The 23,890-nt window shown below is 39.2% G+C and overlaps 1 protein-coding gene across 1 annotated transcript in view; it reads right to left on the bottom strand.

Moving 5' to 3' along the window:
- The window catches only part of CUNH11orf49 (chromosome unknown C11orf49 homolog), a 182,928-nt gene that overhangs the window by 119,798 nt on the left and 39,240 nt on the right, over positions 1-23,890 (bottom strand). Inside the window, exon 2 of the mRNA XM_035012734.1 lies at positions 22,742-22,844. Coding sequence (XP_034868625.1) covers positions 22,742-22,844 — 103 coding nt within the window. The remainder of the gene's footprint in view (positions 1-22,741; positions 22,845-23,890) is intronic.

Below are 23,890 nucleotides of genomic sequence, written 5' to 3'. Positions count from 1 at the left end.
ATACACACACACACACCTCTAGATTCATTTCTATATATCGAGCTATCTACATATATTAAAACCCATGAATCCATTGATTCAATTCCAGCGCTACACAGGGCACATTCTAGCCTTTTCCCTTTTCACATCTGAAACTTCCTCTCTAATTCTCTAGTTGGTGTGACTGGGGAGTTGTGTTTAATGAGTACAGTTTCAGTTTGGAAAGATGAAGAAGTTCTGGAGATAGATGGTGGTGATAGTTGCAGAACAATGTGAGTGTACTTGATGCCACAGAACCGTACACTTAAAAAGTGGTTAAAATGGTTATTTTGGGGGCGCCTGGGTGGTTCAGTCATTAAGCATTTGCCTTCGGCTCAGGTCATGATTCCAGAGTCCTGGGATCGAGCCCCGCATCTGGCTCCCTGCTCTGTGGGGAGGCTGCTTCTCCCTCTCCCACTCCCCCTGCTTGTGTTCCCTCTCTTGCTGTGTCTCTCTCTGTCAAATAAATAAATAAAATCTTAAAAAAAAAAAAGGTTATTTTGTTATGTATATTTTGTTGTGTATATTTTACCATAATAAGAAATAAATTAAGATACTGGTGTCAAATACCCAGTAGGTATATTTATAGGATTGTCTGATGGAATGACTAATTGGAAACTATAACCAAAACATTTTTTTAGAGTGAATCTGAAGTAAGAATGACTATGGCTTTGCTCCTGGAAGAGTGGACCAAAGATAGCAACATTGGTATCACTTAGAAGCCTGTTAGAAAGCAGAATCTCAGGCCCCACCCCAGACCTACTAAATCTGATTCTGCATTTTAACAAGACTCCAGGTGGTTCACACGCACATTAAAGTTCAAGAAGCACTCCTCTGGGACAGATTCTTCCACTTCCCACTTTTGTGACTTTGGGCCAGGTACTTAACTATTTTGTGCCTCAGTTATTCTTTATCTATAAAATTTGTGATAACAGGGGGCGCCTGGGTGGCTCAGTCGTTAAGCGTCTGCCTTCGGCTCAGGTCATGATCCCAGGGTCCCGGGATGGAGCCCCGCATTGGGCTCCCTGCTCCGCGGGAAGCCTGCTTCTCCCTCTCCCACTCCCCCTGCTTGTGTTCCCTCTCTTGCTGTCTCTGTCAAATAAATAAATAAAATCTTTAAAATAAAATAAAATAAAATTGTGATAATAGTAATGAAAGTTGCCAATGATGATTAAATGCGATAATAATGCATGTTGTGTTAATGTCTGGCAAATTCAGGGATCATCAGCTATTATTATTACTTTGCTCAGTAGAAATCTGTGATGGTTGGTTTCAGGGGCTTTTCTAAAAATAGGAAACTTAGGAAGTCGGTATTTTCCAGAGATGGTGCTTGGCTTTAGGAGGTAATTGGGGAAAAGGAAAACTATGTTTTCCTAATTAGCCCCAAAACTACTAATAGTTTTGGCCAAGTATGAAGAAGACCCAGTACAGTAGAGTGGAGGTGTCACATTCAGTCACAATGGGGCAATGTTCTTCTTGTTAAGGTATGGTAGGACCAGACAAAGGTTATTTACAAAATATAAATGGAATGGAAGCAGCTTTTATTGAGACAATGCCATATTTTTAAGATATTTTGAAGCCTAAGTGGTCTGTTTTTCACATGTCTGAAATCCTGTGTGAGATATAATCTTTCAGCTGAAGTATCACTTATATTTGACTTACATGATCAAGGACCAGATAGGCTGGGGGAGTGAGGTGGCAGAGTGTGAAATACTGACAAGGTGGGGAGACAAAAGGACAGATACACAGGCCCCATGAATTGCTAGCACTTGGGCCACGGCTCTCAGAAGATGTTGTTGAGTTCCTAACCTAATTTCTCTGGCAGGAGATCTTTCCTTGTCCCAGAAAAGACTTCTGGAGACAGAGAGGATTAAAAAAAAATAATATTGTTAAGAAGTGAGGTTGCTGGGCTTGCACTTTACTAGCCGGAATCCCTTTATCTTTCTTGAGAGCCCCCCAGATCTCTTTTATTCTAGGTCAGTAATTTAACACTCTCAACTCTCAATTCAAAGCCTGTAATGACCTTGCTGTGCTGAATTATTAGCCCAGGATATAGAAAGAGAGAGAGAGGGAGGGAAGAAAAAAACCCTAAAAACAACAGAGGCCTTTTGATCAGAGCACCAAACTGCAGTTCGCTGTAACTCAAGCTGCCCATTCTTATATGGCAAGAATTAAGGACTCCCCCTGCCAGGCAGGACCCTATTAAAAGACAATAGCTGTTTGAAAAGGGTAAGCAAGTTGATATGGATATAATAGGCCACATATGGGGGCCCCTTTCTACTCTGAAATAAAGCTCCTTCTTAAGAGTTGTGAGCTGGGAAATCCAGCATTCAGTAAGGCAGGAGGAGGAGGTATAATAGAAGAGAGTGAGTGGGTAGCCATGCAGAAATGCTTGAAGGTGCTTCAGGGAAAAGGGAGGAGGGCTTTGGGGAGCCTGCAGAGATGAGCATCAATCACTGAGGATAGAGGCTTTCAGAATGGCCGGGTGCTCTTTGGTCCCCAAGAGGTTTTTAGGGCCAGTGATGACAAAGATTTGGCTGGAACCAATATAGTGGTTAGTTTCTCTAATGGGTTAATAACAATTACAGCAAAACAAGCAGGAACATAGTAAGCTCTTGCCAGGAATGATGCAGCTGGCAAAAAGTGATCCTTTCTGCCTTGTTTTATACAATCTAACATGTCAACATCCTAAACTGATTAATACCATCTAGCGCCACTATATGTTCTTGTTACCTTTAGGATGGGATTAAAAAAAACCCCTGTAAAACAGAGACAGTGGACCCCAAAGAAACTGCCTCCTGCCTACAAACAATACCCCTTCTCAGATATAGAGAGGTAACCACAGGACACAGGACTCCACTCTATTAGTTAATCTATGTTTGTTTATCTATCACCTGAACAGTGTGCTCATTAGCAGATGCTGCTTTTGGAGGATCCTAATCCACAACAGAATTTCCCAACCACTGTTTTAGCTACCTCTAAGATCTTGTTAGTATATTACAAAACAAGGAATGATTTAAAGTGACTTAAAGTATTTAAACACATTAATCTAGTTATCTATAACTAAATTCTGAATTCCCAAATCCCTAAGCAAAAATATCAGAGAGATATTTTTCTTTCCTCTACCACCCTTTGCTAACTGCCAAATGAACAGCTCTCCAGTTCCCATCCACTACAATTAATGGGCTAGCTTGATGGAATTTACAACTAAAGAAAAAACACAAGGGATCTCTCTCTAACACTTGCTTGTTCTACTGAGTGGTCAACGGGGCACTAAACTGATCTTTAGCAAATTAAAGGGTTTTGCTGATTAAAGAGAAGGTCTAGATTCCTAAGAAAAAATCCTGCATCACCACTCAGCTTCAGACTCCAAAAAAAAATATTATTTTTACAAAAGTTATTAGAGATAATTGTTTCCATAAAATATTGCAATTTTAAACGACTCTCCAGTATGTAGACTCCTTCATTTAAGATGGGGTCATCGTATAGGAAAGGAAGGATGAGCAATGGAGAGCACCAAACACTATGCTGATTCCCCAATTCATGCCTTAGCATATAGTAACCATATTTTTGGAAGTTCACATTGGGACACACAGTCCAAAAAATTTTTATTTGGTGTGTGGACCACTTACAGGTGTGAGAAACAGCTTAAAGAGTCTCTATATATCAGTATGATTGGGTAAGTATGTTTAAATGCCATATCAATTGATAAATATCAAATGTCATATTATTTGATAAATCTTAAAGGATATACAGCCTACGTAATCTGAAAAATAAAAATTCTACAGAACAGCATGTGTAGTATGATACAATTTATATAAAACTACATATCTATGGGTATATATGTAAGTAGACAAGTAGTTTGAAAGAACAGAGAAAATGAAGGAAAAAATATTGGAGAAAATTTCTAGGAATGGAAAGATTAAAAGGATCCTTATAAGCCTAGCACAGTGAATGAATATGTGTGCACACCAAGGCACACACTGTAAAAAATCAGACTCTGTCTTTCATTGGGGGCATGGCAAGATCACTTTGTAGAAGATCATGTAGGATAGGAGATATTGGTACAGCTATCTTTGGAAAATATAATCAGCCACAGTTGCCCTCTGGCCACAACAATTTATGTCCCTCCCAAATGCAAAATACACCCCCCCACCGAAACCCCCAAAGTCTAATTCCATTTTAGCATCAACACAAACTTCAGGATATTCACATATAAATCAAGTCCAGGTACAGATGAAGTTCCTCCAGTGCAATTTCTTGGGTACAGCTCCTTGTTTAATTCCTCATTCTAAACACCTGTAAACTAAAGAGACAAGTTATATGCTCCCACACGCCCAGTATGTACAATGATAGTGATAGGATAACCACAATAAACTTCCATCCAAAAAGAGGGAGAATGGGAGGCAAGATAGTTCATTGCAGTTCTGATATCCGTCCACCCACACGTCTCATTTCTATGATTTGAGCCTAGTACCTTTCTCTGATAATGACTTTCCATGGCTTTTGACTCTGAACTCTGGGCTTTTGGTTTCATCTTCTGAATCATTCTGAATCATACTTTCGTTTCCATAAATCATAGTCTCAGTTTGCAGCTGAATAGTTTTCTCAGCTTGCTTCCTGCTCATAGAAGTCTAGGGACCACTTTTTTTTTTTTTTAAAGATTTTATTTATTTATTTGAGAGAGAGAGAATGAGATAGCATGAGAGGGGGGAGGGTCAGAGAGAGAGGCAGACTCCCTGCTGAGCAGGGAGCCCGACGCAGGACTCGATCCCGGGACTCCAGGATCATGACCTGAGCCGAAGGCAGTCGCTTAACCAACTGAGCCACCCAGGCGCCCTAGGGACCACTTTTTATTTTATATTATTTATGTCTTCTTTAGCCCAAGCTAACGGGGCTTCCATAAATACAATTCTCTTAAAAATGATGCTGAGGTTTTTCTATTAACTTTATTGGGGTTTACTCCATTGGACAAAACTATACCCACAAACCTCTTTAAGACTGGCCCTTCCCTATTTGGGTTCCCTATGAAGCTGTTGCTCTTTAGATCCTTAGGCTCTTATCTATCTGAAAGAATCTATGAGGGGGAAAAAAAGGAGTCTATAAGGCTCCACCCAGAAATCTTGCTGAGGTTTTAACAAAGGGTTCATCTTTACCCTTGGACCACATTTCTCTGCCAGCACTCTAGATTTGATCTTTGTCCTGAGGCACTTTCTTACTTTGAATACTTTCTGCTGGTTAGAAAAATTGTCCTGAGCTCTCTATATTTCCTCTACATTCTACCTGAAAACAAAATAGTTCATTCTTTAGTTCATCTCTCTCACATTTTACTGTAGGTAGCTAGAAAAAGACAGGCAGCCCAGAAATCTCCACAGGTAGGAATGTCGTACTCACTATGTAGATTTCCTATTTTTCACATTACCAAAAATGACAGTATTGCCAAATTTTCTGTCATTACATAACAATGGTCCTCTTACCTCCAACTAACATTTTCCTCACTCTCTTTTAAGCCTTCATTGATGGTCTCCTTGAGGCCCATTAGACTTTCACTATCAGTCTTTTCAAGGTCCTTCTGGTTTCTGCCTGTTGCCTGGTCTCAAAGCCAATGACATATATTTTAGGTTTTTGTTACTGCAGCCCTTCACTCCCAGTAACAAATTTTGTTCCAATCATCAGTTGCCACTAAACTTAATGGCATAAAAAAATAACAATTTTATTATTATGCTAACGGATTGAGTATGTCAGGAATTATACAGAGCACAGTATAGATGGCTTGTCTCTACTCCATGATGTCTGGACCTGAATTGGGAAGAGCTGAATGGCTGGGGCTGACTCAAATAGTTGGGGATAGAATTATCTGGAAGCTTGTTCCCTCACATGTCAGACACCTAGGCTTGAAGACGAAATTTGTGGCTGGGCTTCTTACAACTTGGCAACTGGTTAATAAAAAGGGGTCTCCTGAGAGGCAATGTCTGAAAAGTGAGTTCCCAGAGACCAAGACACAATGTTGGGGAGGCTGGGTGGCTCAGTTGGTTAAGCGTCTGACTCTTGATTTTGGCTCAGGTCGTGATCTCAGGGTTATGAGATTGAGCCCCACATTGAGCTCTGTGCTGAGTGTGGAGCCTGCTTGAGATTGTCTCTCTCCTGTTGCTCCTCCCCCCATCTTCCTCCCCTCTCCCCTCTCACTCTCCTTCTCTTAAAAAAAAGTTCACATAGTGTTACACTCATATTCAAGGGAAAAGGACATAGACGCTACTTCTCAAAGGCAAGAGTGTCAAAAAATGTGAGGTCCTGTTTTAAAATGAGTACACCAAAAACAAGGATGAAAGATGACAGGAAATCCCAACGGTAATGGTGAAAGTCCAGAGAATGCTACTATAAAGCAGGCATAAGGATAAAATAATACAGATAAAGCAGGTCGGAAAATTCTGGGAGAGACTTTAAGAAGATAAAACTGAGAGAGAATGAATCCATACAAAAAAATATCAATATACTTGCTTCAGTCAGAGTCCTGGCAGTTAACAGATAATAAATTTAATAAGGGTATTTACAAAGGTGTGGAAAAGGTTAAGGGAAAGTGGATTACCCTGGAACTAACAACAGTTAAGATCTGTTACGACCCCAGGCCTGAAGAGACAAGTGGAGGGAGTGGCTCCTTGAATCTAGGAAGAGTAGGGACCATCTAACAGAAGCTGTGACCTTCAGTAGTGGAATAGAGCCAACCTTAACCCACAGCAAACTGGTAGGGAGAGAACATATACCCCAAGCTCACCCTGTCTCCTCCTGCCCGTCAATCTCCTGCTTTAACCTAAATGGGAAGCCACAGGGCAAGGGAATCTATGGATGAAAGTCCATACAGATCAGCCCTCCAGGGTAATGTGGAGAGTAGATCTGCAGGGGCAAATGGAAAATAAATAGCAAGTACCGAAAGGCAATTTATTCAGTTGGGTAGAGTTTGGAGATAAATTAGTGATAAGTTTACAAAAATTAATCAAACAAGGGGAAAAGAGGCAGTCTTGGGGGTAAGAAGATTGTGAAACTTAGTTCAAGTGTTAATAGTGTTTATATAGTTATAAAATATAAATAGTAAATATTGATATAACCAAAATCTTGATATATGTATATCGGGAGATTGGGGAGTAAATAAAATTACATATGTGTGGTAGAGTGTGTTAAAGAGAAATAGACTTACATTTCACACAGTGGGAAGTCAATAGATAATGCCCGAATTTGAAAAAAATGAAGTAGCAACATAAGCAAGTAACTTAGAGATACAGAAATAAATGCCAAACAAATCACTCAAAGAAGTAGAAAGTGGTTACCTATGAGGAATGGGAAACTAAATTGAGAGTTGGCATAATGCCTTTTTTCTTTTTTTTTTTTTTAACTATTTTACTCTTTAAACTGTATGCATGTGTAACTTTAATTTTAATAAATAAATAAATTAGATAAAGAATATTCAGCTTAGAGGGCCACCTGTTCTGGGACACCCTTCCTGACCCCTCAAGCTTAATTAAGATATTCTTCGTTTGGGCATTCTTATCACCTTGAGCCTCTAGTTAGCTCAAACCACAAATTATTTAATTATTGACTTATTTGACTGTGAGTACACTCTAGGTAGAGACCATGCTTTATTAGCCATTGTTTCCCCAGCACCTGTCATAAACCCAGGCATATATGGATATGTAAGAAATATTTCCTGAATTGAATAATCTTAGCCAATGGCACCAATACCATACCAGGCGTACAGAATAGAAAACTTCCACGACCGAACTCTCTTTGTAACCCCTCACTTACATATTGTCCTGAACTCTATTACCTCAGTGTTATAGACTGAATGTCTGTGTCTCTTTCAAGTCATATATTGAAACCTAATCCCCAATGTGATGGTATTTGGGGGTGGGGCTTCTGGGAAGTGATAAGGTTGGAGCCCTCATGAATGGGATTCTTGCCATTATAGAAGAGGCCCAGGAAAGGTCCCTTGGCCCTTCTGCAGTGTGAGTATACAGAGAAAGAAAGGCCATCTGTGAACCAGAAAGTGGGCTCTCCACAGACAAGGAAATGTGCCAGAGCCTTGATCTTGGACTTCTAGCCTGCAGAGCTATGAGAAATAAATTTCTGTTATTTATAAGCCACCTAGTCCATGATAGTTTGTTATGGCAGCTCAAATGGACTAAAGCATGGATCATAGACCTTTTGTCATTCTCTGAAAACACAAAACCTCTGTGCCCTTGCTCATGCTGTTCCCTTGGCTAGCAATGCCCTACCTGTTCAGTTCCCATTCTCTATTATTCATCTTCTAAGGAACACTTGAAGTACTATTTCTTCCATGAAGTTTTCCTTAACATTCATAGAATAAATCCCTCCTTTCATTTATCCCAAAACATGTTGCCTGAAATTCTACTTGGCATGTATTTAGTAGCATCATAATAGTTATGCTTATGTCTGATTTTCCCCTTGAGTTCATAAGTTCCTTGAGTTCAACTGGCTTACTCATCTTATATCTTTCACTAGCATGGTACCCAACATATAATAGGTCCACACTATAGAATAACAGTGTTTTTCTGGTATGAAACTGCCATTATTTTTGCCTCCCATGAGAATGACAGTGAATTCCTTGAGGACCATGTCTGGCACAGAGACTGGCACATAGTAGGTGCTTAATAAACAGTTAACAAATTTTAAAAATTAAAAGAAGACCAGGCAATGAGTTTATTTCTTAGCCTGTGCAAGGTGCTGTCTTTTATTGTGTCTTTCTTCTTATTTCAACATAATTGAGGCTTCCACAAACAGGCCCTATCCTAATTATACATTTCCTGTTTGTTGCTTTTCAACATGTACTAGTCCTCCACAAGTCAAGTTATACTCCTTTATGACCTCTTCCTGTGTATGATATTTTCTACTTTTGCTAATATAATTACATTCCTCTAAAACAAAGGTTCCAAAATACTTCCTCTTACAATAAAGGTAGAGAAGGTAATTTAGACTAAACTTTCTGGCTGAGAAAAACTAGATGAATTATTAAAAGCATCTGTTTGAAGTATCAGACAGCCACAGAGGCAAATGAAGAATGACAAGGCCAAGTTATGAAAGGAGAATAAAATCCAAAGAGGTCAGCCTAGCATTTGGTGCCCCTTTTCCCCATAAACAGGAATTCTAAATGGAAGAGTCCATGGATTGAATTCAAGGGATCCACAAACTTGGATAGGAAAAAAAAATTACATCTTTTGTTTTACAAACCATTAACTGGAATTTACTATTTCCTTCAGTTATGAATATAAACATAGTAGAATTAGCAGTACATGTGATTTTGTCAGTAATAGAAACCTCAGATATTTTCATATCACATTAAAGTTGTCCCAAATATCTCACAGTATCATTTATACTCATTGCCACTTCAAAAATAAGATATTATTACACCCACTAGTCGTTTCAGGGGCTTCTGCCAGTCCTGAAAGAGACAGCTGATAGACTGAACAGGTAATAGTTTTGAATTAATGTTAAGTTCCTGAATTTTCAAATGACTCCTGAGCCTTGGTAGTCAAAAAACTGGAGCTTAGGACAGACCCAGGCTGGGAAGAGGGACTGTGGTGTATCCCTAAGGCTCTGCTTGGCACCCTGAAAAGCTATACCTAGAAATAGATCAGCCCTCCCTGATACTTAAGCCTAGCTTCAAATTATTTCAAGCCCTGACTGGATTGAGGTAATCCAGGATTGCTAGTGCTCAGGCCATCTGCCAGAAGCAAATGTAAATCCTCTCTGAAGAAAGATAATAGCATTCTAGGCTTTACATTAGCTCTATAATTTTTCATATACAATGTACAACACTCAACTAGGGAAAAAAAGTATACTATAATTTAAGACAATGGAGTAAAGAGCCAAGAGACAGAATAGATAATAGACACAGACCCATAAGGAATCCAGATTTTGAATTACGAACTTTTATTTATTTATTTTTTAAAGATTTTATTTGACAGAGAGAGGGAGACAGCGAGAGAGGGAACACCAGCAGGGGGAGTGGGAGAGGGAGAAGCAGGCTTCCCGCAGAGCAGGGAGCCTGATGCGGGGCTCGATCCCAGGACCTGGGATCATGACCTGAGCCGAAGGCAGATGCTTAACGGCTGAGCCACCCAGGCGCCCCTTGAATTATGGACTTTTAAATAACCATGCTTTACCATGTTCAAGAAAATGAAGAATAAGAATTAGTAAAGAAACCATTAAAAAAAATCTGAATGGTAATTCTTGAACTAAAAAATACAATAATTGTGGCTCACCTGGCTAGCTCAGTCAGTAGAGCATGCAACTCTTGATCTAAGGATTGTGAGTTTGAGCCCCATGTTGTGGTGGAGAGATTACTTAAAATCTTTGTTTAAAAAAAACAAACAATAATTGGATGGGGTGGCACAGATGGTTAAGTGCCCGACTCTTGATTTCAGCTTGGGTTGTGATCTCAGGGTCATAAGATCAAGCCCTGTGTTGGGCTCCACACTCAGTGTGGAGTCTGCTTGAGGTTCTCTCTCCCTCTCCCCCTCCTGCTTCTGCCCTCTCTCTCGCTCTCAAATAAATAAATAAATCTGTAAAAAAAAGTAAAATAATTGGAAAAGGCTATATACTATATGATTCCAACTATATAACACCTGGAAAAGGCGAAACTATGAAGACAGTAAAAAGATCAGTGGTTGCTGGGAATTGGGTGGGAAGAAGGGATAAACAGGGAGAACACAGATAATTTTTAGAGCAGTGAGAATACTCTGTATGATACCATAATGATGGTTATATGTCATTAGACATCTGTCCAAACCCCTAAAATATACAATACCAAGTGAACACTAAGGTAAACTATGAACTTTGGATGATGATGATATGTCAACGTAGGTTCATCAATTATAACCAAATGTACCAAAAGCAGGGAATGTTGGTAATGATAATAAAAATAACAATAACTGTTGCCTTTGCATTTTGGCAGCACAGGATACATAGGAAATCTCTACCTTCCTCTCAATTTTGCTGTCAACCTAAAACTACTCTAAAAAAAAAAGTCTTTAAAAAACAAACGAAAACGTCTTATTTAAGCTATATAAAATTTTCACAATAAACTATAGAAGTAAAGAAAGCAAAGTTAGGGGCGCCTGGGTGGCTCAGTTGGTTAAGTGACTGCCTTCGGCTCAGGTCATGATCCTGGAGTCCCAGGATCGAGTCCCACATCGGGCTCCCTGCTCGGTGGGGAGTCTGCTTCTCCCTCTGCCCCTCCCCTCTCTCATGTGCTCTCTCTCATTCTCTCTCTCTCAAATAAATAAATAAAAAAAAAAAAGAAAGCAAAGTTAATTAAAATCTTCTTTGCTGCTGGAAATAAAAAAGAAAAATGAAGATGCACTATGGGAAGCAAGACTAAGAGAAGTATGAGAAACACTAGTAAACAAATCTTAAGGTTTTTCAAACTTGCTTTCAACATTCCTGGTTTCCCCAGCTTGCAATTTCTTTTTTTCTCTCTTTTGTATTTAAAGCAGATTAAAAGTGTCATGGTAAGATACAAAAAACACAAAAACAAGAATAAGACAATAATTGGAATTAAGAAAGTACATGGGTTTAACAGCAAATTACACAAAATGAAAAGAGAATTAATGCACTGCAAAATAGGTCAGAAAAAAAATCTAGAAGAAAGCATATAAGATAAAATGATGAAAAATGCAGAAAAGTACGTAAGAGAGGATACCATGAGAAAGTCTAAAGTTTGTGTAACTGGAACCTCAGGAGTAAAGACAGTGAAACAGAAGCAAATCTGAAAAGCTAAAAATTGAGAACTTTCAAAAACTGATAAAAGACATCAAATTACAGGTTCAAGAAGCACTAAGAGCATGAAGGGGTTTAAATATAAAGAAAAACAAACCTAGGTACATTACAGTAAAACTACCAAAGACCAAGGAGAAATATCCAAAAAATAGCCAGAGATAAGGACAGATTATTTTTCAAAGGTGTAAGAATGACTGATAGCTGACTTATCAACAGAAACTGTGGAAACCAGAAGAAAATGGAATAGTGTCTTCAAAGCACTAAAAGACAGTAACTGCCAACCTAGAACTTATACCTGAAAAAACTACCCTTCAAAAATGAAGGTGAAAATTCCAATAATGTCTATAGGTAGTTAATAGTTTTCAATTAACTGATTTTCATAATTATACTATTGTTATAGAAGATGCTAACATTAGTGGAAGTTGGGTGAAAGACATATAGAGACTATATGTTTTTGTTGTTGTTGTTGTTTTTGTTTTTTAAGTAGGCTCCACGCCCAGCATTGGGCTCCAACTCACAACCCCCAAATCAAGACCTGAGCTGAGATCAAGAGTCAGACGCTTAACCAACTGAGCCACCCAGGCACCCCTATGCTATTTTTACACCTTTTCTGTAAGTCTAAAATTATTACAAGAGAAAAAAAAAAGTAAAATACAGTTTCAGAATGAAAGCTAATGTCAGAAAGGAAGCTCCACAAAAGTTGGGATTTCTTGTCCATTTTGTCACTGATGTATATCCCGTAGTGTCCAGAACACTGACTAACACAAAGGCATTTAGTAAATATTTGTCGAATGCACAAACAACAGTAGTAGTAGCTATCACTTATTCAACACTTAGTATATCTTAGGTAGACTATCAAGCACTTTACATTCATTATCCTTCCAACAATCATGTAACATGGAATTTTACACTTTATTTGTGAGTCTCCCTATTTTATAGATGAGGCTAAGCAACCTGCCTAAGATCACATATAGTAAGTGGCAGCCGTCAAACAAAGCCTCCAAAGTCTGTGTTGTTAACCACTATGCTACAGTACTTTCGTGTCACATAAAAATATTTATTTCTCATTTGCTTATTCAAATTCTATTCACCTTTCTAGGTTGTATTAGTCAGTGTTCTCCAGAAAAAGAGAACCAGTGGTAAAAATGTACATACAGTTGACCCTTGAACAACAGAGGTATGAACTGCACAAGTCCACTTATACACAGATTTTTTACAGTACATTCCTATAAATGTTATGTTCTCTTCTTTATGATTTTCTTAAAACATTTTCTTTTCTCAGACTTCCTTTATTTTAAGAATATAATAATATAACATACAAAATACATGCTAATCAACTGTTTATGTTATCAACTGTTTAAGCTTCTGGTCAACAGTAGACTATTAGTTAAGTTTTTGGAGGAGTCAAGAGCTATACATGGATTTTTTACTGTGTTGGGGATAAATGTCCCTAACCATGTGTTGTTCAAGGTAAACTATACATACAAGAAGAGATTTAGCTTATGTGATTACGGAATTGGCTCATGTGATTATGGAAGCCAAGAAATCCAATGATCTGCCATTTGCAATCTGGAGAACCAGAAGAGTTGGTAGTGTAATTCAATCCAAGTCTGTAAGCCCAAGAGCCAGGGCAGTCAGTGGTGTAAGTCCCAGTCTTAGTCCAAAGGCCCAAGAATCAGAGGGCCAATGATGTAAGTTCTAGCCCAAATTCAAAGGCACTGATGTCTGAGGGTGGGAGATAACGGATGTCCCAGCTAAAGCCAAAAAACAAAAACAAACAAACAAAAAAACCCAAAAAAGCCACATTCACTCTTCTTCTACCTTTTGGTTCTAGTCAGGTCCTCAAGGAATTGGATGATGCCTACCCACATTAGTGAGGGTGGATCTTCTTTAAAGTCTACCAATTCAAATACTAATCTCTTCTGAAAGCACCCTCACAGACGTACTCAGAAGTAATGTTTTACCAGCTATCTGGGAAAACCCTCACCTGGTCAAGATTACACATAAAATTAACCATCACATAAGTCAAGACACACTCCTCTATGTTGCCTTATTTAACTTCTCTAGTACCCATTATTTCTCCTTATTCTCAGATCTCAGAGCACAACTTAATGCCATTATATAAGGTCTTGAATTATTAACAATTAACAATTATTCTGTTAATCAAAAAGCATTATCTCCTCAACCAAATTACATCCCCTTATAGGCAAGATGACCATATCTTACAGCCACATTTGAAACTCTGTAACGATACTTGATATTTTGGTAAAGAGATAAGAAAAATATGTAGTTGGAAAAACCATGCAAAGAACAATATTTTGGGATGCTTTAGAGAGCAGGCTTGTATGGTTTAAGATTCTAAACATCAAATTTGACTCAGAAAAAAGCTACCTTAAAAAGGTAAGGGTTTGGTTTTTTTTTTGAGATTTTATTTATTTATTTATTCAAAAGAAGGGGGAAGAGGGAGAGAGAAAGGTAAAATGATGTATAAAACGGCTGGCTATGTAGAATTCATTCTCATTCCCCTTTAGCTCCAGTTCTCTGGGATTTTCGCTTCTCTACTCCTTTGTGGATCTCCTGGAAAGTGATAGTCTTATTCTTCTTTCTCTTTATATGGTATTAGAGTTGAAGATTTTGAGGACTTTTTAGTCTCTGTTGTTTTCTGTAACACTTTTTGCTTACCCTGCATTTTATGTACTTTTTTGGAGATTAAAGACATTTAGAGAGAGAGAGAGGAGGAGGGAGAAGGAGAGAATCCTAAGCAGACTCCACACTGAGCATGGAGCCCAATGCGGGGCTCGATCCCAGGACCCTGAAATCATGACCTGAGCTGAAATCAGGAGTCTGATGCTTAAGTGACTGAGCCATCCAGGTGCCCCAAAAGGTGGTTTTTACATCATATTTTCTATAATACTTCTTTTTCGTTATGTCAAGTTAGTAGGTGTTCAGGGCATTTTGGACATAGCGGTACAATTCTCTTGGCTAACCCCCTTTGAGAGGGCATATATATTGCATAGACGGTGGAGTTTGAGAGTGTACAGATGAACAGTTATCCCCACACATGTAAACTGCAGCTTGTGTGATGTAAATATACTCTCCCTGCCTGGAACTGCCTGTGTAACATGGTCTCTTCGGGCTCTGTGGTTTCTCAGTACATTCCAACTGTTGGGAGGCTGGAGCTTGGCTCAGCAAGCACAGATAAACAGCTTCCTGCAGCAGGCTGCCAGGGTGAGGAGCAATGACCTCAGCAGAGAATGTCTGCTTTTCATTACCCTGAGCACATCACTGCACCACTAGAGCTAAGAGGAGGAACAATACAAGTTGGATAGACTTGACTGGCTCAGGTCTCCCATTACACCTTGAATTTTTTAATCTTGGCAGCCAGAGAAGAGAGGGTATAGCCAGGAAGTGAGGAAATGGCTTATCGGTGGGAAAAGGAAAGACAAAAAAGCTTTCTTAGGCTATTCTCTGAATGAACTAAATGATGAGTCAAGTGGCTAACGCTAAATGGCTAATAGTCCTGCAGGAAATCATCAAATGTCTTTCATCTCCAAAAAAGTACATAAAATGCAGGGTAAGCAAAAAGTGTTACAGAAAACAACAGAGACTAAAAAGTCCTCAAAATCTTCAACTCTAATACCATATAAAGAGAAAGAAGAGTAAGACTATCACTTTCCAGGAGATCCACAAAGTAGGAGAGAAGCAAAAATCCCAGAGAACTGGAGCTAAAGGGGAATGAGAATGAATTCTACATAGCCAGCCATTTTTTTTTTTAAGATTTTATTTATTTATTTGAGAGAGAATGAGATAGAGAGAGAGCATGAGAGGGGGGAGGGTCAGAGGGAGAAGCAGACTCCCTGCTGAGCAGGGAGCCCGATGCGGTACTCGATCCCAGGACCCTGGGATCATGACCTGAGCCGAAGGCAGTCGCTTAACCAACTGAGCCACCCAGGAGCCCCATAGCCAGCCATTTTATACATCATTTTACCTCACCTGTACAACAACCCTGTGAGATAGGTATTATCACCCCTAGCAATGATCTTGACCTGGAAAATATAACACAAGGAAGGACATTAACAAAGACATTTGTTGTTGATGTTATTTAATGACAAAGGGATGAATTCAAGGCTGCTTCTATGGCCACCCGGAAATAGCATTACTGACTGTTGCAGCCCCAGAACTCAGCAACCCTGGGCCAACGTGTCCTAAAATAAATTTACATGCTCATGACATTTTCTAGTAAGATAGTTTCCACTGTGCTGGTCAAAATTGCATCTGATAGTTGAAGAAAGGAATCACAGTTATGGCCTCAGACAGGAAATTGGTTGGACATGACCCCTCTTGAGGGATCCTGAGAAACAATTTGTTTTGTGGGGAAGTCACTGACTGGAAAGATGCACCTGCCATGGGGCTGGAAGCTAAGAGACAGACAAACATCTTAGCAAATCATAATAACAGAGAGAAGCTTCATTTGACTTTCATTTCACTTTTCTCAGGGAAGAAGAATCTTTGTGTGGCTGCCAAAATCCTAACTGTCCCTCCTCCTTCCCCTCTCTCCCCTCCACCCCCATCCCAGTTCATTAAAGACCTTCTGGTTAAAGGTGCCAGAATGTGTCATTCTTTCCTGCTCTTGTGCCAGGTCTGTGCTGCCAGCACCACAGATCTTCTAGAGTTCTGAGCAAATTATGGAAGAAATTAAAAACACTGAGAAATTTAAACTGTTCTGTTGTTGATGAAGTAAAGTTTCTTAACTTCTGCTGAGCTAATTCACATTACTAATAGCACTACTGATCTGTAAATTCAGATTTGTGTGTGTCTACCTAATTGCCAGAGGGGTACTCAGAGAATTATCAGAGCAGGAGAATGAGGAGAAATATCAGTGCTTGGATGGGACCAAATAAAGATTCTTTATATTATTTATCGAGTAACATAAATTAAGTAATTTCTCTAAAGGGAAATATTTCCGTGTAGAAAATTACACCTAAATTTTATACTAGCTAGCTGTAAAAGCTGCTCCCATGAAAACAGAAATAATATCACTGGTTCTTGAGAATACTTCAGCCAAGGATGGAGTTCCTTCATTTCCTCTTATTGAACAGTTTCACAACAGCTAAATTTCTCTTAACTTGTAGAAGGGAGGGGAGGGGAGTGAGGACCCTCCTGACAGGGAGAATCTGGGCCCAATTATTACTCCCACAACTTTTGACTCTGACTTCTAAATGAGTCAGGGGACCAGCGGGCTGTGAAATGGCTTCCTCAGTTACCAGGTCAGGTGCTGCTGGATGGTTTCCTGTAATCAAAACATGAAGGTACTGAAGAAGAGAGATGGATTCTAAGCAAGTAAGCAACTTCTACCCTTGATAAACCTGGATTTTTAAGTTTCCAAATAGATTTTTGGTGACTCTCAATCACCACTATGTCTCCGTGCAGCACTTTTGCTCTGGATACTCCTAGTGACATAGAAAAGAACCAGAATCCTCTATAGATTTTTACAAATGCCAGAAGTGCCTGGGCCAATAATAGTGAGGACAGGGTTGCTCTAGTTGAAGGCAAAATCTATTCCTGGCAATTATCTGAGTCTGTGAGAATCCAGATGCTGACAATGAGAAATGGGTAATTTTCTGTTATAATGTGTCAACTCCAGCTAAGAACTGAACTATGGAAAAAAGATGGGGGGCGGGGCGGGGAGAAGCATTACCCTTTTAAAGAAGTCTATAATAGGATTAGTCACCATTACTTCGCCATAGCACATTTTGGCTCAATTTAACAACAATAAGTAGGGAAAACACGGAGCAGAGATGGCCCAGAGAAGTCTCAAGTCGATCCCTCATTCAGAGCCATGAGCCTGGAAATCAGTGAACTCCTGGTTTGTTCTGATGTGTTTCTTGTTGCTCCAAAACTGCTACTCTGTTGCCACGGGCACGAGAAGAACCCAAAACAACATTACTTAAATGCTGGATGATGGGTAATCCTAAAAAAATCTGCCAACTTTAGAACTGAAAGTTTACACCCTGATTGTTCTAGATTACTTAGGAGAGAAGTAGGTCATCTTTCACAGGGTTTAGAGCACCTGTTTAAAAACAGAAGAAATAGTACATATTTTATAATGATGGTTTGTTTTTCTTTAGAGTTATACTTAAAGTGATTTAGGAATATGCACCATTGGAACTTCCTTTTCATCTCCAGGAGTGAATTAATGAAGTTCACATTTTATGGATATATTCTAATCAAGACAATTAAAAAAAAAAAGGATTTGATGCTGGTATCTTTTACTGTAAGAGTATATTAAAAAAGGTATGTAAATTCCCAACTGAATTCTGATGATTAATATATATCAAGATATAATAATGCTCTTTTTCTAAAAACTAAGATTTCAATCTTCATATTAATATTATATATAACGCAGGTAATTTTTATGTCTAATTATTTTATTATTTTCACTTATTATATATGAGCAATGCATAGGGAAACCAGTTACTTGTAAGGTGGCTTTCCCTGATCACTGCCTGTTAAGGTTATTCCATTCTGGGTAGCAGCAAATAAAATCAATCATACTATCTTTTTTGGACACAGAAAGCTTAGGTAACAAAGGTGGACAAAAAGGTGAGTCACCTGAACAGAGATAACTTATTGGCTCTTTGAAGGGATGAGTTAATCATCCCATGGGATAAGCCCTCAAATGCCATCTCCAAGAGGCCTTCCTGACTATCCTGTGTATCACGTTACCCTAGTTATTTCCTTGTTATTTATCTTGTTATGGTCATCAGCTATGTAACCTTGGTAATATTCTTTTTGTGTACCTGAATTTCCCAATGCATAAAATGAAGAGAATATTAAAACCCCACCTCATGGTATTGTGAGAATTAAAGATTTTTATTTTTTTACTTATTTATTTTTTTAGAGAGAAAAAGAGCATGTGCACATAAGGGGGGTGGTGGCAGAGGGAGAGGGAGAGAGAGAATCTCAGGAAGGCTCCATGCCCAGTGCAGAACTCGACATGGGACTTGATCTCACCACCCTGAGATAATGACCTGAGCCAAAATCAAGAGTCAGACACTTAACCGACTGCGCCACCCAGGTGCCCCAGTATTGTGAGAATTAAATGAGAGAATACATGTTATATGCTTAGAACAGTGCCTAGCACACAAGTATTTATTAACTATTAGCTATTGTCGTCATCATCAGTTTACTTGTTTATTGACTATCTCCCGCACTAAACCTTTACATCCATGAGAATAATTACTTTATTTGTCTTGTTCACTACTCTATCTCCACTACCTATTACACATAGGCACATAGTAAGCGCTCAAAAATAATTGCTGAATGAATTCATGAGTGAATGCTGTCTTATATTCTCACATATCCTTGAAATAAACCTCTATCAATGAAGGTATCTGTGTATTTGCAACCAAAACAGACATCACGAAAGTATCCCCAAGAGGTTAAAACCATCATTTAGGGGCGCCTGGGTGGCTCAGTCGGTTAAGCGGCTGCCTTCGGCTTAGGTCATGATCCCAGGGTCCTGGGATCGAGTCCTGCGTCGGGCTCCCTGCTCGCCGGGAAGCCTGCTTCTTCCCTCTCCCTCTCCCCCTGCTTGTGTTCCCTCTCTCGCTGTGTCTCTCTCTGTCAAATAAATAAATAAAATCTTTAAAACAAAACAAAACCATCATTTAAAAAAAAACAAAAACAAGACACTTGATCATAAGAAAGAGCCCTCCTGGGCCCACCAACCAAGACCACAGAGTATCATTCATTTCTATATTAGTATGTGGAGGTCAAGCTCCCTGATGCCACAGTGTTGTAACTATCAATTTAGCCTGTGAAGAATGGTTCCCAATCCTGATAGGAATTCTCAGATTTCAGCCTGTTTTTCTCTCATCATTATTTTCCAATGTCTTAAAAAACCACATTTCTCATTTGATCTTTACCACAAGAACCTGGTCACACTCTGCTGTGGTTTCTAAGTTATAACTACTCTAGCCTCATTTTCTTGGATATACTTCTTCAGAGGTCCTGACCCCATGCTGACACTTGGGTCTATTCTTAGAGTGGCACCTCTAAATATTAATTCCTTTTACCTTCCACTGGTTGAAAGACAACATTCAGAGGTAGAGGTTGCATACAACATAAAAGAAAATCCTCTGGGATTTAGTATCTTTCTTTCAAGAGTGTCCAGAAGAATATGATCTAAAGAGCTCACAGTCTTGCAGACATACACACACAGTACAGCTTAGCTACTCATGTTTTGCAGCTTACCCAGATTTACTGGAACAATCATGGATTTGTTGGAAAACACCAACAACCAAGGAGTGACAGCACAGGTGAGGGGACAAGCAGACCCAGAGAAGAAAATCAGCAGGAAAGCCTTCCTTCCAAAAACAATTTCAAAAATTGCCCAAGATTATAGAGTGAGGACTTTTAAGAATAAGGAACCGTTCTTCCTAGGGCAGTGTCATTATGCTGCTGTGAATCAACACAAAACTGAAGCCTGATAAGGAAGGATTTTCACTAGATAAATAAAATTCATAATCAAAGAAAATCAGGAGCTTCTACCACTCACTCAGGTCTCCTTGTCTACCAAATACTACTTTCAATTTCATCATACATCCATACCTTTCAAGTCTTTTTTGTTTGTTTGTTTTAAGATTTTGGAGCTTTGATGCTAGTTCATTTCTCAAAATAACTTGCCTTGGGCCAATATGCTTTCTGAAAAGTGTCAGGTATGTGCCATTCATAAACATTATGTAATTTTTAGTTTCCTGAGGACAAGAAACAACTCACTTGGCAACTAGATTTCTATCAGCACTGTGGAAAATCAAGATTTTTTTCAACAGTGTATTGGTGGATAAAAGTTACAGTTGATAGCATTCAATAGCATTTTGAAACAGTTATAAGATTTACTATTGGCTCTATAGAGTTCAGTATCAGTTATTTAGACCAGTTGGGTTCACTTTTGGAGTACTACATACATGGCATACAGCTTCTTATATGGCAGAAAATAGAGCTTACTCAAAAAGAATCAATAAAAAAGAGAGAGAAGGCAAGAGAAAGTCCTTTTTACTAACAAGAACAAGAATAAGAGTAAATAGTGTGCAATAACTTAAAATACAGATACAGCTGTATATTCAACAAACATTCACCTAACATCTATTATGTGCTAAATATCATGCCAGGCACTAAGAACACAAAGATGAAGAGCCTGTCCTCAAGGAGCCAGTGTGATAGGAAAGACTTATAAAGGATGTGGAGGGTGGGGGAGGTAGAGTAAAACGAAAAAAACCAGGAAGAAGCATTGCCCCCAGAAGAGTCATATTTCACTTGGCAAGGAGCCTCAAGAGTGCTGGTACAGATTAAATGGCCTAGAAACTTGACCCCTAGGCTTGTCAGTTCTGTAAGAGCAAGCAAGGCTATTCAATCTCAGTCTTTATTCCCTGCCCACCTCATTTGCTTCAGCCCACACCATGAGAACAAGAGTCCTTCCCTGATCCTCCTTTAGAGGACTGGGAAAAGGGACAGGCTCTGCTCCTAGAGAGCCTGTTTTTCCCAGGGACTTGAAATTCCAATCCATAAGAAATCTAGACTTCATCTGCAAGATCCATAGCTTGGCAAAAGAAGTTAGGGAGAGTCAAGAATCCCCCTAACAGCAACCCAAGTTTAGGCCATTAGAACAGCTGTCTGATCTTTAAGGAAGCGGTGGAGCATAGAAAGGAAAAAATATGTTTTCAAGGAGGATAGACTTGAGCTCATGATTCCCCTTAGATAGAAGCCTGTTAGGGTACCTGGGTGACTCAGTCAGTTAAGCTTCTGCCTTCAGCTCACGTCAGGATCCCAGGGTCCTGGGATTGAGCCCCATGTCGGGGCTCATTGCTCAGGGGGGGAGTCTGTTCCCCTCCCCCCAAACCCCGCTTGTGCTCGCTCACTCTCTCATTCTCTGTCTCTCTCTCCCAAATAAATAAATAAAATCTTAAAAAAAAAAAAAAGCCTGTTAGAGGCTATTCTTCCTTAAAATGTTCCCAATAAACCCTAAAAAAAAGGAAGGAGAATCCAAATGATTATACAAATATGTGATGGCATTTTGGAAATAAAAATAACATTGTGTATTTCTTTAACACACCCTTTCATGAAGACCAAGGAGTTCAAAACGGATTCTCTTTCAGCCTAAGAACAGTTCTGTGACATTAAAAAAGTAGTAATCATTTTGACTTTTATACACTCCAAGCATGCTTTACAAAGAAACACAATATGAAAGTTATTCTGCCTCTACAAATACTCTAAAATCCTTAGCTGATTGACACAGCATCCTTTAGATGTAGAAAGAAAACTGCAGAAGCAAATCATCCTACGCATTTCCACAAGAAAAGCCAGCCATGAAAAACACAGGCCAAAGGAACACGGACAACAGGCAATCACAGTAAGTATTCTGAATAATGGAGAAAGTTAAAATTATAAGAGGGACCTAAAGAAACAGATCTAACAGATGAAACAATTAGTTCTTGAGCTACTATAGCCATGACCACTCATAAGACTTATCACTGGACGGGGTGCCTGGGTGGCTCAGTTGTTAAGCACCTGCCTTCAGCTCAGGTCATGATCCCAGGGTCCTGGGATCGAGCCCAGTATCAGGCTCCCTGCTCTGCAGGAAGCCTGCTTCTCCCTCTCCCACTCCCCCTGCTTGTGTTCCTTCTCTCACTCTGTCTCTCTCTGTCAAATAAATAAATAAAATCTTAAAAAAAAAAAAGACTTATCACTGGACAAAACTAGCTGCACCAAAAGCATGTTCCAAAACGTGTCTGGGCAACCCTCAACCAACTTACCAAAGCTCAGCATTCACTGCCACTACATCATCAGCAATACCCTGCTCTATTCTTCATATACCTTGCCTGCTTCCAAGTGCCTCCTCTGGGCTCACCCTATTGGCCAAACAGGTACTTACTATTCGGTGAAGAACCTGGCCACGCCGTACTGGCTAATATCTTCCTTATTCTCTAGCAGCTGGCACACTGCATCCTCCATGTACGTGAGGACATGTCGCTGGGCTAAAAAAAAATCAAGACAGAAAGAGAAAGAGACAAAGAAAATTAGTCTTCCCAGTCCCAGTAGGAAGCCATGAAAGTCAACCTAGATGTTGGTTCTGCCCTAGGAAGTGGACTAGAATAGGCAACGCAAACTTGCTGGCCCTAACTGAGCTATGGTCTCAAAGGGCAGAATGGGAGACAATGTAGAACATGACCTATTGCCATGTGATTGGCTATTATTATTAATATCAACCCTTCACTCTCCATTTCAGTGATGAGGGTGACGTTAATGAGGGTGAGGAGCTTTAGCACCATTTAGCTACATTTAGCACCATTTAGCTACACCTGGGAGTTCTTTTCTTTCTATCTCCTTCCACCCTCTTCCACTTCTGCATGTCTCAGAAACTTAACCCAGGGAGTAGTGATGCCATGCCTGAAGTGTGGATGATCTGCTTGCAAAGAAAACTCAATTCCTTAACAGCAAAAAAAGTCGTGGAAAAGTTTAAGGAAATTTAATGAAAATGTCAGTAATGGTGCTATAAATTATTAGCCTTAGGACCATGAAATCTGTGTGATTCGATTTACCAGAAATCACATTTTCTGCATTTGTTGTGATGGGAAAATGTGTGAATTAATCATGGGCTTGTAATAAAGGGTGTATTAGAATTAGACAGACCTTGGTTTGAATCACGGCTCTGTCTTTGGTAGCTTAATCCTGGATAGTTATTTAATCTACACCTGTTTTCTTCTTTATCACATGTGGAAAGAAACATAATTTAGCTCTTTCTCAAAATATGGTCAATCAACTTCTTGATCTGAATCACCAGAGTTACCCTGTTAAAATACAGATTTGTAATCTGACACCATCTCAGACTTAGTGACTTTAATTTCTACCTAGAGCCCAATAATTCTAAAAAAAAAAAAAGTTTTTTTTTTTAGAAACTTTTAAATATAACATTGTATGCCCCATTTCAGATGTACAACATGGTGCTTTGACAATTCTACGTATTACTCAATGCTCACCACAGTAAGTGTAGTCACCATTTGTCACCATACAATGTTACTGC

The sequence above is a fragment of the Mirounga leonina genome, unplaced genomic scaffold (genome assembly GCF_011800145.1).
Source record: "Mirounga leonina isolate KUSES-001 unplaced genomic scaffold, KU_Mleo_1.0 Mir_166, whole genome shotgun sequence".
Lineage (NCBI taxonomy): Eukaryota > Metazoa > Chordata > Mammalia > Carnivora > Phocidae > Mirounga > Mirounga leonina.
This window is presented reverse-complemented; position numbering and strand designations above follow the sequence as displayed.